This window comes from Xylaria bambusicola, assembly GCF_022495145.1.
Source record: "Xylaria bambusicola strain CBS 139988 unplaced genomic scaffold F5B22scaffold_70, whole genome shotgun sequence".
NCBI classification, from domain to species: Eukaryota; Fungi; Ascomycota; class Sordariomycetes; order Xylariales; family Xylariaceae; genus Xylaria; species Xylaria bambusicola.
In genome coordinates this window covers 71793-85682 of record NW_025953623.1, presented here as the reverse complement: position 1 = coordinate 85682, position 13890 = coordinate 71793, and the positions used below count along the sequence as shown (strand labels likewise).

General features: G+C 49.3%; 5 protein-coding genes across 5 annotated transcripts; 3 read left to right on the top strand and 2 right to left on the bottom strand.

Moving 5' to 3' along the window:
- Nucleotides 1–356: 356 nt before the first annotated feature.
- On the top strand, nucleotides 357–2493 carry F5B22DRAFT_651539 (pyruvate kinase; the record flags this gene model as incomplete). The annotated part of the gene is made up of 7 exons (XM_047979480.1): nucleotides 357–539; nucleotides 604–658; nucleotides 774–978; nucleotides 1031–1428; nucleotides 1525–1649; nucleotides 1709–1804; nucleotides 1942–2493. The coding sequence occupies 7 exons, from the start codon at nucleotides 357–359 to the stop codon at nucleotides 2491–2493; spliced, it is 1614 nt and encodes a 537-aa protein (XP_047825843.1).
- A 786-nt stretch (nucleotides 2494–3279) lies between these two features.
- F5B22DRAFT_515126 (uncharacterized protein) lies at nucleotides 3280–5970 on the bottom strand. Its single transcript, XM_047972577.1, has one exon. It carries the CDS (start codon nucleotides 5703–5705, stop codon nucleotides 3459–3461), a length of 2247 nt encoding a protein of 748 aa, XP_047825842.1. The 5' UTR covers nucleotides 5706–5970; the 3' UTR covers nucleotides 3280–3458.
- Nucleotides 5971–7499: 1529 nt separating this feature from the next.
- Nucleotides 7500–8514, top strand: F5B22DRAFT_651537 (uncharacterized protein; the record flags this gene model as incomplete). The annotated part of the gene is made up of 2 exons (XM_047979479.1): nucleotides 7500–7568; nucleotides 7693–8514. The coding sequence occupies 2 exons, from the start codon at nucleotides 7500–7502 to the stop codon at nucleotides 8512–8514; spliced, it is 891 nt and encodes a 296-aa protein (XP_047825841.1).
- A 1432-nt stretch (nucleotides 8515–9946) lies between these two features.
- On the top strand, nucleotides 9947–11198 carry F5B22DRAFT_515115 (oxidoreductase-like protein). Its single transcript, XM_047972576.1, has 2 exons — nucleotides 9947–10950; nucleotides 11126–11198. The coding sequence occupies exons 1-2, from the start codon at nucleotides 10083–10085 to the stop codon at nucleotides 11158–11160; spliced, it is 903 nt and encodes a 300-aa protein (XP_047825840.1). The 5' UTR covers nucleotides 9947–10082; the 3' UTR covers nucleotides 11161–11198.
- A 6-nt stretch (nucleotides 11199–11204) lies between these two features.
- F5B22DRAFT_627086 (cytidylyltransferase) lies at nucleotides 11205–12899 on the bottom strand. The gene has a single exon (XM_047976297.1). The coding sequence runs from the start codon at nucleotides 12446–12448 to the stop codon at nucleotides 11237–11239; it is 1212 nt and encodes a 403-aa protein (XP_047825839.1). The 5' UTR covers nucleotides 12449–12899; the 3' UTR covers nucleotides 11205–11236.
- Nucleotides 12900–13890: the final 991 nt, after the last annotated feature.

Genomic DNA, 13890 nt, shown 5'->3' with positions numbered 1-13890 from the left:
GCCACAAGCCTTGCAGCTGCGAAACATTCATGTTTCAAGCCCTTTCTCTCGCCAATGATGAGACAACCCTGCTAGATACATGCTTGCATATTCATATCATTCTCCGCAAAGTCATTTGCCGTGATCTCGGCGAATGAGGCTGTGCTGTGATGCCTTCGTGTGTTTGGTGACTTGGATTTGGCCTCTTCACCATCATGTCTCCAGAAAAGTTCTTTTTTCTTTCTTTTTCTTTTTTGAATTCTTCGAATAACCATATCCTACCGGATTTGTTTTCTAATTAATATCGGCAGTCTCGATCCCGCTTATCGACGTGTATCTTACCAGCTCGATACTCCCACCCCCTTAAATCCTTTACAATGGCGTCACACAAGCGAAGACAGTCCATCGCGACGAAGGGTCTCGACCATTTGAACCTCGGTAGCAAGATTGAGTGGCTTGCTGCCCTTGATACCGCTTATGCTCCCGAACATAACTATCGCCGCTCAAGTATCATCTGCACAATTGGTCCCAAGACGAACAGCGTCGAAGCCATCAACAAGGTCAGAATGCTCTATACCCTCATATACCCTCCTTATATACCACTCTCGCTCACTGCTTTGATAGCTCCGTCGTGCTGGTCTCAATGTTGTCCGCATGAACTTTTCCCACGGCTCTTACGGTATGAATTCTCCTGATATCTTCATATCGGATCGACTCGGCCGGCTGCGTCGCTGTTATGCCTGGGTGGAGTTCTAGACAGAACGAGCTGCGAATGCTAATAATTTGACGTGTAGAGTACCACCAATCCGTCATTGACAATGCCCGAGCTGCCGAGAAAGCCCAAGCCGGGCGTCCCGTCGCCATTGCTCTGGACACCAAGGGCCCTGAGATCCGAACTGGCAACACCAAGGGAGATGAGGATCTACCCCTATCTGCCGGAACGGTCCTGAACATCACTACTGATGAGCAATACGCCACTGCTTGTGACACTGAGAATATGTAGGTTGTTTAGTGCTTGCTCAGCCGCCTCCAAACTAACGAGATTGATTAGGTATGTTGACTACAAGAACATCACCAAGGTTATTACGCCTGGTCGTATCATCTACGTCGATGATGGCATTCTCGCCTTCGAGGTCCTCGAGGTTGTTGATGACAAGACTGTCAAAGTCAAGGCTCTCAACAATGGCTTCATCAGCTCCCGAAAGGGTGTGAACCTCCCCGATACCGATGTTGATCTTCCTGCCCTTTCAGAGAAGGACAAGAATGATCTCCGCTTCGGTGTAAAGAACAATGTTGATATGGTCTTCGCTTCTTTCATCCGCCGTGGCCAGGATATCAGAGATATTCGCGACGTTCTCGGTGAAGACGGCAAGCACATCCAGATTATTGCCAAGATCGAAAACCGACAAGGCATTATCAACTTCGCAGAGATCCTTCGTGAGACAGATGGTAAGTGAACTACGAATATTGGACCCCTTGATAAACGAGTTTTCCACACCCATGCAATCAAGGACCAAGACGTGAGCTACTACTTACGCGTATTAGGTGTCATGGTCGCCCGTGGTGATCTTGGTATTGAAATTCCTGCTGCTGAGGTTTTCGCTGCTCAGAAGAAGCTCATTGCCATGTGCAACATGGCTGGCAAGCCCGTTATTTGCGCTACCCAGATGGTTCGTTATCCCCCATACTCAACCCATTTGCTGGATTGATAGGCTTACAAAGACGACAGCTTGAAAGTATGATCAAGAACCCTCGCCCAACTCGTGCAGAGGTATCTGATGTCGGAAATGCCATTACTGATGGCGCTGACTGTGTGATGTTGTCTGTAAGTCAATTCAAATCTTCTCTTATCAAAAGAGTTTCTGTGCTCCTCTGCGAGCTTGATTGAATCATCGATACTGCATACCTTCATGATCCCTATTTCCGAGTTGCTGTATATAGTCTAACCCTCGTTTGCCTTAGGGTGAGACTGCCAAGGGTAACTACCCTGACAAGGCCGTTAGTGAGATGCACGAAGCCTGCATCAAGGCCGAGAACTCCATTCCCTACGTCAGCCACTTCGAGGAGTTGTGCTCAATCGTGAAGCGACCGGTATCTGTGGTTGAGTCGATTGCCATGGCCGCTGTGCGAGCCTCCCTCGATCTCAATGCCGGTGGTATCATCGTTCTATCTACGACAGGTGACTCGGCTAGACTACTGAGCAAGTACCGACCTGTCTGCCCCATTTTCATGGTCACACGTACTCCCAGTGCCAGTCGGTATGCTCACTTGTACCGTGGTGTCTACCCCTTCCTGTTCCCTGAGAAGAAGCCCGACTTCGACAAGGTCAACTGGCAAGAGGATGTGGACAAGCGCATCGGCTGGTGTATCAACAACGCCCTCAAGTTGAATGTGCTAACTCTGGGAGAGACGATTGTGGTTGTTCAGGGTTGGAGAGGTGGCATGGGTAACACCAACACGATCCGTGTCGTCAAGGCTGACCCTGAGCACCTTGGCATTGGCATGCTGGAGTAGAGGAAAGGACCAGAATCAGAGAAATGGTCACTTGAATGAAGGGTTAATGCCCACCCAGTTTGCCCTGTGGTACTGGAGAAATGTTGGGGGTAAGGCGTAACGCGTAATTAAAGTATGCTCTGCAGACAGGAGCAGAAGTACATTGTTGGCTGGGAATCTGATTGATTTGGTTGTTAGAAATGATGACAGTCATTAATACCAAGTATACACTAGATAGACTACAGAGGTCCATTGCAAAACAAAAAGGAATTAAAAAGAAGAGAATATCTGGTGTGCTTTTACTGTGTTATCCAAGTCCCAGTGCAGTGAATCTTGAAGTGATCGTTGCTCGAGATTTTGCTCTCTGTTCAGTGTGTAGACTCAGGATGCTTTGGACTTGGGTGGAAGCAATATGCTTGGAAGCCATTAATTCTAAAATAATTAGTGAGTGGTGTTTAATAGTTATTGAAGCTTGATGTTCTTTTTTTTTTTTTTTTCCAAAGATGATTTCTGATGCTTTTCCCCAGCGGTGCTATGTACTTATGGTGTTGTTATATAGAGAGAGAGAGAGAGTGTGTGTGTGTGTGTGTGAGTGAGAGAGACCTATTATGTATGGTATCTACATATGAATTCACAACTAGAAACATTGGTAAGTAAGTAGGTGGGTGGGTAGGGATGTATCTGGGGATGTATCTGTCGTCTATTCATTCATCCATAGCTAGCTACGGACTAGATGAATTTATACCTTGGCTATTATAGAAAGCAAGATAATTCACCATGTCAACTGAGGACTTGAGTGCCGTTGGAATGTACAAGGAGGATTGCGTACACTGTTGATATTGCTATCGCTTTAGATGAAGACAAATTATGAAGATAAAATGTAAGGTAGGAAACTGGGTGAATATATATATATATACATACATATTAGACAACTAGGTAAACTGATACAAGACGAAATGAAAATGACTAGCTCCCTGCGTATCTATCTAATCGAGAGTACGACGACTTTCCGAAAGAAGATCTGGCGGGACCTCGTTCGCGCTGCTCTCTCTGCTGAGGGGATGATGTTTCTCATTCTCCTCTTCCTCGTTATGCTCATGCTCGCCATCTTCTCCTTCTGCACTCGGTTCAGAGCGAGCTGTCTTTGCTCGAGCGGGACTGTGCATAGACAGGAATTCGGGGGGTATGTCGTTATGTCGTTCATCGTCATCGTCCTCGTGAGTGACGGGCGCTTCGCTGAGTAAACCATGCGGGACTTCATTATCGCTATTATTAGTATCATCATCATCATCGTGATTGTTGTTGTGGGGTTCCCGGGGTGTGATCTCAAGACCGCTAGTATCAGGATTGGATGGGGACGTAGGGGCTATCTGTTGCTCGTCCGTTCCGTCCCAGCGGCGGAGTATACTGCCTGTTATATCTTCGTCTTCTTCTTCCGCCCTTTCTCTTCCTTTATCCAAGTCTCTCTCTCTTCTTGTTAATGCTTCGTCATCGTTATTAGTGAGCAAATCGTCATCGCGCGAAGGTGCATTAGTAGTTCCAGTCGGAGGCGTCACCACGCCATCTGCCCAGCCCACGACGTTGAGCGTATCCCCGAGCTGTGTCTTCAGCCCGTAGAAATAGTTGATCTCAGCCCCAAGGGCCGTCATGAGTAATTTCCATCCTTGCGCCTCGGCGTATTCGTATAGTTCCTCGAGCTCGTGTATCATGTCTTTAGACAGAGTATATTGTTTCTTCAAAATCTCGCCTAGTTCGTTGAATTTGGAGGATCGATGACGCTGTTTAGAAGAGTATTCAGACATGGCATTGAAGGTTGAAGTGAGTTGTTGATCATACGCTTCGAGACGGTCGACCATGTCGTGCCACAATTGTGTTCCCTCGTCCAAAGCCCCGCGCTCCCTGTCTACGGCTGTCTTGCGCAGTTCCAGGACTTGTATTTCTCCTTCCCACCAATCTTTGGCCATGGGCAGTGTCCTTCGTTCGGGCCGCAGAGATAGGAATTCGAGCCCGGAGATGTGCTGACCAGCCAGAGCGCGGAGGTCCGTGTCTTGGGACATGAGCCCTTCAACCTCGAGGACAGATACTTCGGGGTAGTTCATGATGTCGCTGATACGCTTGTCGCATTCATTCAGCGCGCCCTTGTAGCCGCTAAGCTCCGAGTCCCGTGTGCTCTTCGCCTCAGCGATCCTATTCTCAAGTCTAGTCTTCGTCCGCTTAAGATCGTTAAGTCTCTCCTCTAGCTTTAGAATCTCTTCGCATACAACTTGGTGTTTCCGCTCCATTTTCCCGATCTCGTTCTTATAAGGCTGGTCATGCTCTGACTCGATCGACTTCATCCCGGCAAGTATGGAATTCCGCTTGCTTGACAAGTTCCGCAATCTCGACAGGGCGGCCTTGCGCTCCGCGAGTGCTGTCGCGATGTAGGCCTCTTCTTCGTTCTTCAAGTCAGACAACTGAGACATGCAACGTGAGATGCCAAGGCGAGCCTCTCTCTTGGACAAATGTCGCTTCTTAGGCTGGCGCACGGGAATGACATGTCCATTCGGGTTGTCGAATACGGGGGTCCCCGATCGCTGAGTCGTCCCATCATCGTCATCATCAGCTGGTGCTGTGTTGGCCAGATGCTTCTCTAAAGCGTAATCTTGAGCGTTCAAAAGATGCTGCAGCTCCTGCTGCATTTGGCGTTCGCGTCTTTCTATCAGTTTGAAGCTTTGGTCTAGCTTCATAGAATGAGATCTCTCGGTATATGCGGGACGGGAGCTGAACATTGTCTCAAAGAAGGACTGTTGCGGTCTGGTGGACCCCGCCTGCGGAGGACGGTCCTCAGAAGTAAAAGTAAAGGACGGGCGCCAGGTCTTGGAGACCATGTCATTCTCCTCGCGTGTGTGATATGGCATCTCTTCACCTATATTTTGAGCGGTATTGTCTCTGGCCCGACCAAATGACCATGGCGGTTCTCGAAATGCCACGGATGCCTTCATTCCTACTCCGTCACCCTTGCCTTGTGGCTGCTTCAGCATTCTCTCCTTGCGCAAAACACTAGAGCTGCCGCGTTCCAGACCATTGTCGGGACTTTCGTCGGCCAACAGCGCATGTTCGGGGCGAGGAGAGAGCTCCGCGAGATCGTGTTCGTCGACGGGCCGCGAAGGAGGCGACGCATACTGCAATAGGAGAGAAGTCATGCTAGCCTCACCAGACCTTATTTTTGAGATGATATTTCCAGCAAAGCTCATAGCTTTCTCGCAATTGGCTTATGAGCTTCACTGAGTGAGTGAGTACGTGGCGAGGGCGGAAAGTACCTAGGTATCTGAGAGTTTTAAGCCACACTATCGAAAGCTCCCAAAAAGCACGTGTCCAAGATGATCCAAGGGCATAAAGGCGCCAGGGGCAACGACAACCAAGTACAGACTGTTATTCAAGGCGGAAAAGACGATGTGGCAGTATGAAGATGTCTCTCCATGTATACGGGATGGTTTGTGAGAGCTACCTAGGTAGTTACTGTCACAAAGCAAGCGGATATGTCTTCGTGTGGGCGAGGACAAGGTAGAAAGAACAGACGTGCATGTGACAGAAAAGAGTAGTAGATGAAGCTCGCAGTAGATATCTACATTAAGTTATGTAGCCAAGTCAGCACCCACGATGATCTCGTGTGCAAGTCCCTAAGCTCGCCTAGGTAGGTAACTGGCATGGCTGGCAGTAGCGATGATATCAGTGGTGATGGCTTATCGATAGGTACTATGGAAAGAGGTGTAAGGGGGGTCTGTCACGAGCTTCTGACAGGTGAGCTGCTGAGCTGCTCAGCTGGCTCACTTGGCACAGTTAGGGAGCCAGATGCGCTGAACTGTGCTGGAATTCGGTAAGTATATAGGTATGTACCTAGGTAGGTACCTGAGTACCTGAGGCCGGAAAGTTCCGACGAAACACCTGATGAGAGACAAATTACCGAAAACATGGTCCATGATGATTGGCATTGATTGTGATTCCTAGTCCTGTGCGACATACTCAGATGTGTTCACTATAGTCTATGGGGAGAGATGATGCAACAGGTAAACATAGACCGTGTATCCATAGTCTTGTGGTAAACATGACTATACATGACGCCGCAGTTGTTGTTGTATGGGTAGCATCAGCGGTGACTGCGAGTTCTGCAGCTAGCCATCTACTTACTGATATTCATATCATCTTCATATACCATTTATATACCAGCTTCAACGAACAGATCGTCATAAGTAGTAATCCGTAGTTTAATCATGTTAGATGATCCCTGAGCCCATCAAGCGTCGATATTAAACCACCAACCAGGCCATCCCGAATTTAGGCGAGAATGCACTCTAACCCCTGCACATTCACGAACCCCCTTGGAGGAAGAGATCGAGGGGGAGTTGTTTGCCCCAGAGCTGCGATGGCGGAGGAATGTAAGCGTAACCTCAATCTATATCTTCCGCAAATATTAGGTAGGCGGAAGCGAAAGATCGGGATAAGAGCTGGTCTAGTGTCTGTGCCAGTACTACCATATTTACGGTGTACGCTGCGTATGTTTCCTCGACACGTAGTACAGTAGATGGCTCCTTGATAATTTCATCGCGTTTTATGTGCCACTTGTTTTATCATGATACCGCATACATAGAACATACAGGCACATGGGCGTCGTGCAGTGCGTGTGTACCGTTGGTATTACCGACTATCTCATTTCTATGCAGGTACATACACATACACACGTTTGTGTCTACGTATCCGTGCGGGAGATGATAAGGGAAACAAACCCTCACTCGTTTGTGTTCGATTGAGGTGGGTGGGCTCATGAATATCTCCTTCCTCGAATGTCTCCTCGGTATGCACGTCAAGAATTCCTTTGACCTCGACATATATATTGAATAACCTCCGTTGGCACAGCTTGAGCTCACTTCTTGTTCTCTTAAACTTTATCCTGTAAGCCCTTTTTTACTTCGGCCCTGGGACAACCTACATGCGCATATATCTCAAGTTGGACAAATCCTAACGCACACCAACTGCCTACCTAATCAAACATGCGCTGCGCCGTCTTTCCCGCCCTCGTCGGCCTCGTCGTCGTTCGTGGTCAGATAATTGGCCGTCAGGTACGTCCACATCATGAGTCAAGCTGGTAGACATCGTATCGTGATTGCCTCATCCACTAGAAACAACCTTCTTTGCTATAAAGCCATATCATCAGCAATTAGGTTAACCCAAAGTCCTTCATAGATGGCGACTTCAACAGTCACAGCCTACGCTCACCCTATGACCTTCTGGCCTCTCGCCCACCTCGCTCCCGCCGCAACACCGCTAACCTACGACGACCCTCCAACCGCAAGCCGAGTCCGCCCTAATAATATGCCCCGGGAAGAGGACGTAGACGCATCGATACACGGATATGGCTCATGGGCGCCTTTATCCCCTTCTTCCTCTTCTTCTTCTCCTTCTTCCTCTTTAAGCGTCTCTACCGCTCTCACATCCCCTTCACTTCCCACAGCGACCACCACCTGCAGCTTAATCAAGGGCTCATACCCAACCTCTACACTCCCGGCATTCTGCCGTCCAACGCTCTTCGCCAACGCGCCGTCCCTCCTCGCATCAGACCCGCCGCGCTCGACAGCCGTCGTCACCATGGGCGCTAACAGCGTTCAGGACAAAGTGAGCTGTTGCGCGTACTGCGCCGCGTATTATAATTGCTATGCCTGGCGCTTTGTACCCTCGTATGTGGGGACCCCGTCCGAGAGATTACCGGGTGGATTCGATCCATGGAAGCATGGGAATTGCGAGATTGCGTATCATGTAGGTACGAACGATGGGGATGGAGAGGGAGAAGGGGAGGGGGTGACGAGGAAAGGGGCGCCGGATATTTGTCCGAACGGAAGGCTGAAGGATGTTATTAATGGCACCATGAATGCTGGAAACGATACGTGGATGAATGGATTGTATTATAACGGGTGGAATCAGGGTGCTTGTGCGGACCTCGGGGGTGTCGTGTTTGAGACTGGGAGGGACCCTGGTGTTGGGGATGGGAGTGGGGTTTGTCATGAGTAGATTTGGTGTCACGAGCCTGAGTAGTACCGTATTGATGTACCTAAGATTCGTTGCTTTTGGATTCGGAGTATTGTGCCGCTAAGTTCTGCGCTGTGAAAATGATCGCGATGGGCGTTGATCTCGCATAGGAGAATGGGATGCATCCTTGTACTCACTCATATTTCACATACGCGCAGGGTTTCTTCTTGACGCATGGCATAATGTCTAAGTGTTTAGACAATCCAAGATACTATTCAGACGATCTATCGCGTAAGCTATTGATTTGCTGATCTTCCTGTCTCTATTTGTGATATTCTACTTCCTCGGATAAGAAGGCAGTGAGCAATTCACTAAATACTTACTCCGGTATGCAAGGTTAGATGTCCAAAAAAAAAAAGAAAATAAAAAAAAAAAAGTCGGATAGCTAGCAAGACCTCAAAGCCCGAACCTTGACCCAGGTACGTCATAAAGCCACCGTATTGCACTGAACTAGATAAGTAAGTACTGATCGGGGATGGAAATAGAGGGAAATAAACTTGATATGAAGAGAGAAAGACATTGCGAGCGCATCAATCTGCTCATTGGTCGCGTTGGAGACTGTTTTTTGAACTTGGTAGTTGGGCTGTCGATACTCTCTTCTCTATCTACGCAATCCAATTACCACTATAGGTGAAATTATCTACAGGGTACCGGTATTCATGAACACGATGTATTCCTTACATGTACAGCTATATATGATATATCATACGCGGGCTCGAGATTATTGCCATGAGGCTTGGTAGATACGTAAGTAGATATGATGTAGGCACCTACATAGGTATTCACACAACAATCAACTCCCTAGAGACCCAAAGCAATACACGTACACAATCTAAGCTAGGAGCATATATGAGTGCATGCTGACGTATAAGCCACCCATACTAGGTATGCCAACTTACATAGTAATCATCTGATCTGCGCTGTGATATGATGTGAAGTCATGCCCAAATATGTAGGTATATTTGTTTGGGCTGCTTTCTTGCTTGCTTGGCTTCGGGCACGCCCAATCCAATGTCTATCTAGATGGGAATAACAACTAACATTCATCAAACCTTACATATGCGACCGCCGTCTGGCCCACCACAGCTTGTGAATGAGGAGGGCCAGCCATACGGCAGGCATGTCCGCGCCCAGAGGTGGCGCTGTGGACGGCATGAAGTACCATGGTTTAGTTCGAAGGACTGGATAGCCGCTGTAAACGAGGCCTCCTTGTTTTCTTTTCCCTTTGAAAGGAGGGGATAGCTTAGAGCAAACTCTACACTTTACCGAAAAAAGCATTATTTAATGACTGGTTCCCGCCTGTTTACGAAAAATTAATCCTTTCGCTTGTCTTCCCCTTTTATACGTCAATAATCCTTTCATGCAAGATCAATACGTCTCACATAAAAGAGAATACACGTCGGGTCGGAAATAGAACTAGTTGCTTGCTGGTAGGGTACTGCTTCTATAATCGAGGAGACCGAGAGAAAAAATAAATAAAGATAAAGCAAGGGAATAAAGCTCCGACCAAAGTTGATATCTATCATTGGAATACATCTCGACCGGAGAAAATGACGACTGAAAGAGCGGATCTCGTGTCACGAGTCCTTCCCCAGATAACGTTGGGAACAGGAGCTCCCGGCGATTTGACCGCCCCGCCCTCGCCTTTACCCCCGTCCATGACCCCGGCCGAGCGCGCCCGTGAGCGGTTCAGGCTCGGCGGCAACGTCATCGTGACGGGCGGCGCGGGGGATCTCGGATTCGCTGCGAGCCGAGGCCTTTTAGAGCACGGGGTGCAAGGTCTTGCCATCTTCGACGTAGATCCCATTTTGGCCGAGGCCAAAGTCTCCGTGCTCGAGAGCGAGTTTCCGGACGCCAAGATCCGCTTCTTCAAGGTTGATATCACGGACGAGGAGGCTGTCGATACCGCCGTGGCGCAGACGGTGTCAACTCTCGGACCAGTGACGACGCTGTTGAATTTTGCAGGCATAGTCGACTGCGGCCATGCGTTGGATTGGCGGTCCAAGGATTGGAATCGCGTGTTGAATGTGAATACCGTCGGAGGGTTCTTCGTCGCACGCGCTGTGGCAAGACACATGATCCTACATAAGACGGGAGGCAGCATAATTTTCGTCGCCAGCGTCTCGGCGCACCAGGTTAACTATCCCCAGCCACAGGTGTCGTATAACGTCTCTAAGGCAGGAGTTAGGGCTATGGCTCGGTCTCTGGCTGGAGAGTGGGCACGATACGGCATTCGGGTAAATAGTATTTCTCCTGGATACATGGATACCATTTTAAACGAAGGCGATGGACTCGACGAGGCGAGAAGGATTTGGCTAAGTCGTCATCCTATGGGCCGCATGGGACAACCGGATGAGCTGTGTGGTGTTGTCGTCATGCTTGCGAGCCGAGCAGGTAGTTATTTCAACGGTACCGATCGTGAGTTTGTCCAGCCCTGCATAATATTGTTCCGATTCTACCACTCCTCGTACTGAACTCGCTGTCCTGGCTTGACTGCTTGGATGCTCACCAACAGAGGCCATCGGCGAGCAATTGTCAGGCAACGGGTTTGCGCTTTTGGACTGCCGATTATGCTAACTTCTGATTGATGCAGTTCTAGTAGATGGGGGGCAAACCTTGTTCATGTGAGAGATCTGGAAAGACAGTATATTCCTGTGCAAATAGAAGATTTGGCGATCCAAGATTCACAATAGAAATCTCACCCTCATTTGCGGGCCCCGGCCTTCCTCTCTCGAATCGCAGTGCTACTTATCTTGGTCGCGAAATCCGTCTTCGTGGCAGAAGAATCAGTGCCATCCCCTGCGTCCAGAACGTCCACTTCAAAAATCTCGAGTTCATGCCAGCCAAGTTCTCTACGCCTAGCGTTCACAGCATCCCCACCTGATCGCGTCTCTCCAGACACTACGAGTGCATCCATTTCTTCTTCTGCAGTAGTCGGTCCGAAAGCATCTTGAAGCATCACACAATGAATCTCGATTGTACCGTCCCGAAACCTAGCAATCACCTTGCCGTCATTCTTCGTAACGTCTGGTTCTACCCATCCTTGTTTGGACAGCTGGAGTAAGGATGCTAAGAATTCAATAACATTCATAACACGTAGATCCCATGGCTGGACAAATTCGGCATACTTCTTTCGCTTCAGTAGCTCATCACCAGTGATGCCAATGATGAATCGTGCTGGGGTTGTCGCGGGGCTGTCCGGTACCTTGAGCAACAGGGCAGCGGCGGTTAAGAGAAGTTTGTGGCCGGCATGTAAATGGTCGAATGTACCGCCGAGACAGACAATTGGATACAGCCTTGTCTGCGCAGGTGGCGACGGGTTCTCGCTCAAGGAGAGCCCACTCTCGACAACGATAAGTTGATCTTGCCTCAACGTCTGAACCTGCTCGTATATCTTCATATAAGATGTGAAAAGCCGGTATCCTGGTTCGCTGTTTACATGGAAGATTTCATGCCAGGGGTGGTAAGCGGACGCGAATGTGTGTAAATCAATGATGATGGTATTGTTGACATCAATTGCCAGCCGAGGATGCTGTGCTATAGGCCTAGACGGGTCGTAATGAATGAATAGCACGCGCACATCAATGGAATCCGGGCCGGCATGCATCTCGCTGGGGACGGAGAGCTGGGCGCAAATAAGGGCCACGATGCTGTAGATGCGGGCCAGAACCGACTGGGCGGCGGGCCATGAGAGGGACTTTTGGTTGGGGGCGGGGCCGGAGAGAATGGCCGAACTGATTCCCACGAAAAGCACGGAGCCTCTCTCGCTATGGTGGTCTTCATTCTTGAGCTTTGTTATAGCGGCTTTGATAGCAGGCTCATATGCGACAGATAGGGATGTATGGTCTGCTGGCTGTGGTGGTGGAGGTAGAAGGAGAAGCGAGGGGTTCCGCTGTGACTGGCGATGACGCTCCATGGCTCAAAGCACAGTGACAAAGACGACAGGGAGAGAAGCTTGGGGAGAGATGAAAGCTATGAGATAAAATACAGGCTGATATATATTGTTGAGTCTCTTAGTGGTACTGCCGAAGGCAGAGAGAAGGAGAGCGGGAGAGAGAGAGCGAGGATGTTGAAAATAGAAGAGAGGGTAGCTAGAGGTGAGTATCTTGTCTCCCTGTGTCTTTCTCTACCTTGGCAATTCTCACGCCTCCAGTACCTACTATGCGCGAGGCTTACTCTAACCCCTCGGCTAATGGACCTGGAACTGGTAGGTGATCGGAATACTACTTGTTCTAGATAATGTAAGACGGGCGCAGGCGAGGCAAAAAGGCGAATAATGAAGATGTGACGTGACGTGAGATGAGCTACCGAGTCCCGAGGCCCTGGTCAGACCGCTGAAGCCTAGGTACCTACCTAGGTAGGTACCTACCTACTATTATCTCTTAGGCAGGTACCTACCCTACCTCTGGTACACTGTCGAGCTTCCTTCTTAGGTACCTACATAGTACCCGAGCTGCGTTATGGTAGCTCTGTCTCTTCTAACAATTCAATTAGAGTGCCTACCTGTACACTACCTATGTAGGTAAAGACGAAAGGCCACTCATGATCGAAATGACATTTGAAGTTAAGTAGGTTGCTTTACCTCGCTCCGTCATCTCCGCATTCTTAAGTATGTATGTAGCTACCCCTCCCCCTCCTTCCTCCTTCCTCCTCCTCTTTTCATCCCCCACCACGACCACCACTAGGTATGTATCTACTCAAGTCCCTACAGCTTCATCAAGAGGGGGGAGGGTTAGGAGTTACGTAGCCCGAGGCTCTGATATCGATTCGCTATCCTTGATCAAATCATGTTCAAACACCTCTATTTGCCCTTGATTAGCAGCAGTTCTACCTAGGCTATCGAATGTAGCTACATGTGAGTGTAGTGTAGACAAGTACCTAATAGGTAGAGTTATCTAGGTACCTAGGAAAACCAACCCTATCTGTCCATCATAGCAAAACACCTAAGGGGGTGATACTCCTAGCACAAAGTGACAGATTATGGGAAGCATCAAACAGAGACAAACCTGGAGATCAATCTATGAATCCGTTGTCATTGCACGTGTTTCAGGGTCTTACAGTACCTAGGTACCTAGGTAGGTACTTATCTTAGGTAGGCGAGTACCTAGGTAGGTAGGCAAGTGCCAGGCGAGCCAGGCAGCTAATCTTGGGCAGGCTCAGGTACTTCCCGTACCATACCGGGCTATACCTTGGGCTGGTAACCCACCTCCTGCTTTGGTTCTCCTTCGCATCTCGTACCTTACCGTACCATTCAACCCAGCCGCATCGCATCCCGCTTCCACTTCGCCAACTCGCCAGCCAACCGGGGGGGGGGGGGGGGGGGGGGGGGGGGGGGGGGGGGGGGGGGGGGGGGGGGGG

What these genes read in the sequence shown, in the direction of transcription:
- F5B22DRAFT_627086 (XM_047976297.1), bottom strand. Translation starts at nt 12,448, where the DNA reads ATGGAGCGTCATCGCCAGTCACAGCGGAACCCCTCGCTTCTCCTTCTA.
- F5B22DRAFT_515126 (XM_047972577.1), bottom strand. Translation starts at nt 5,705, where the DNA reads ATGAGCTTTGCTGGAAATATCATCTCAAAAATAAGGTCTGGTGAGGCT.
- F5B22DRAFT_515115 (XM_047972576.1), top strand. Translation starts at nt 10,083, where the DNA reads ATGACGACTGAAAGAGCGGATCTCGTGTCACGAGTCCTTCCCCAGATA. An exon ending in TTATTTCAACGGTACCGATC is followed by an intron (nt 10,951 to 11,125) that starts GTGAGTTTGTCC and finishes TGATTGATGCAG; the next exon opens with TTCTAGTAGATGGGGGGCAA.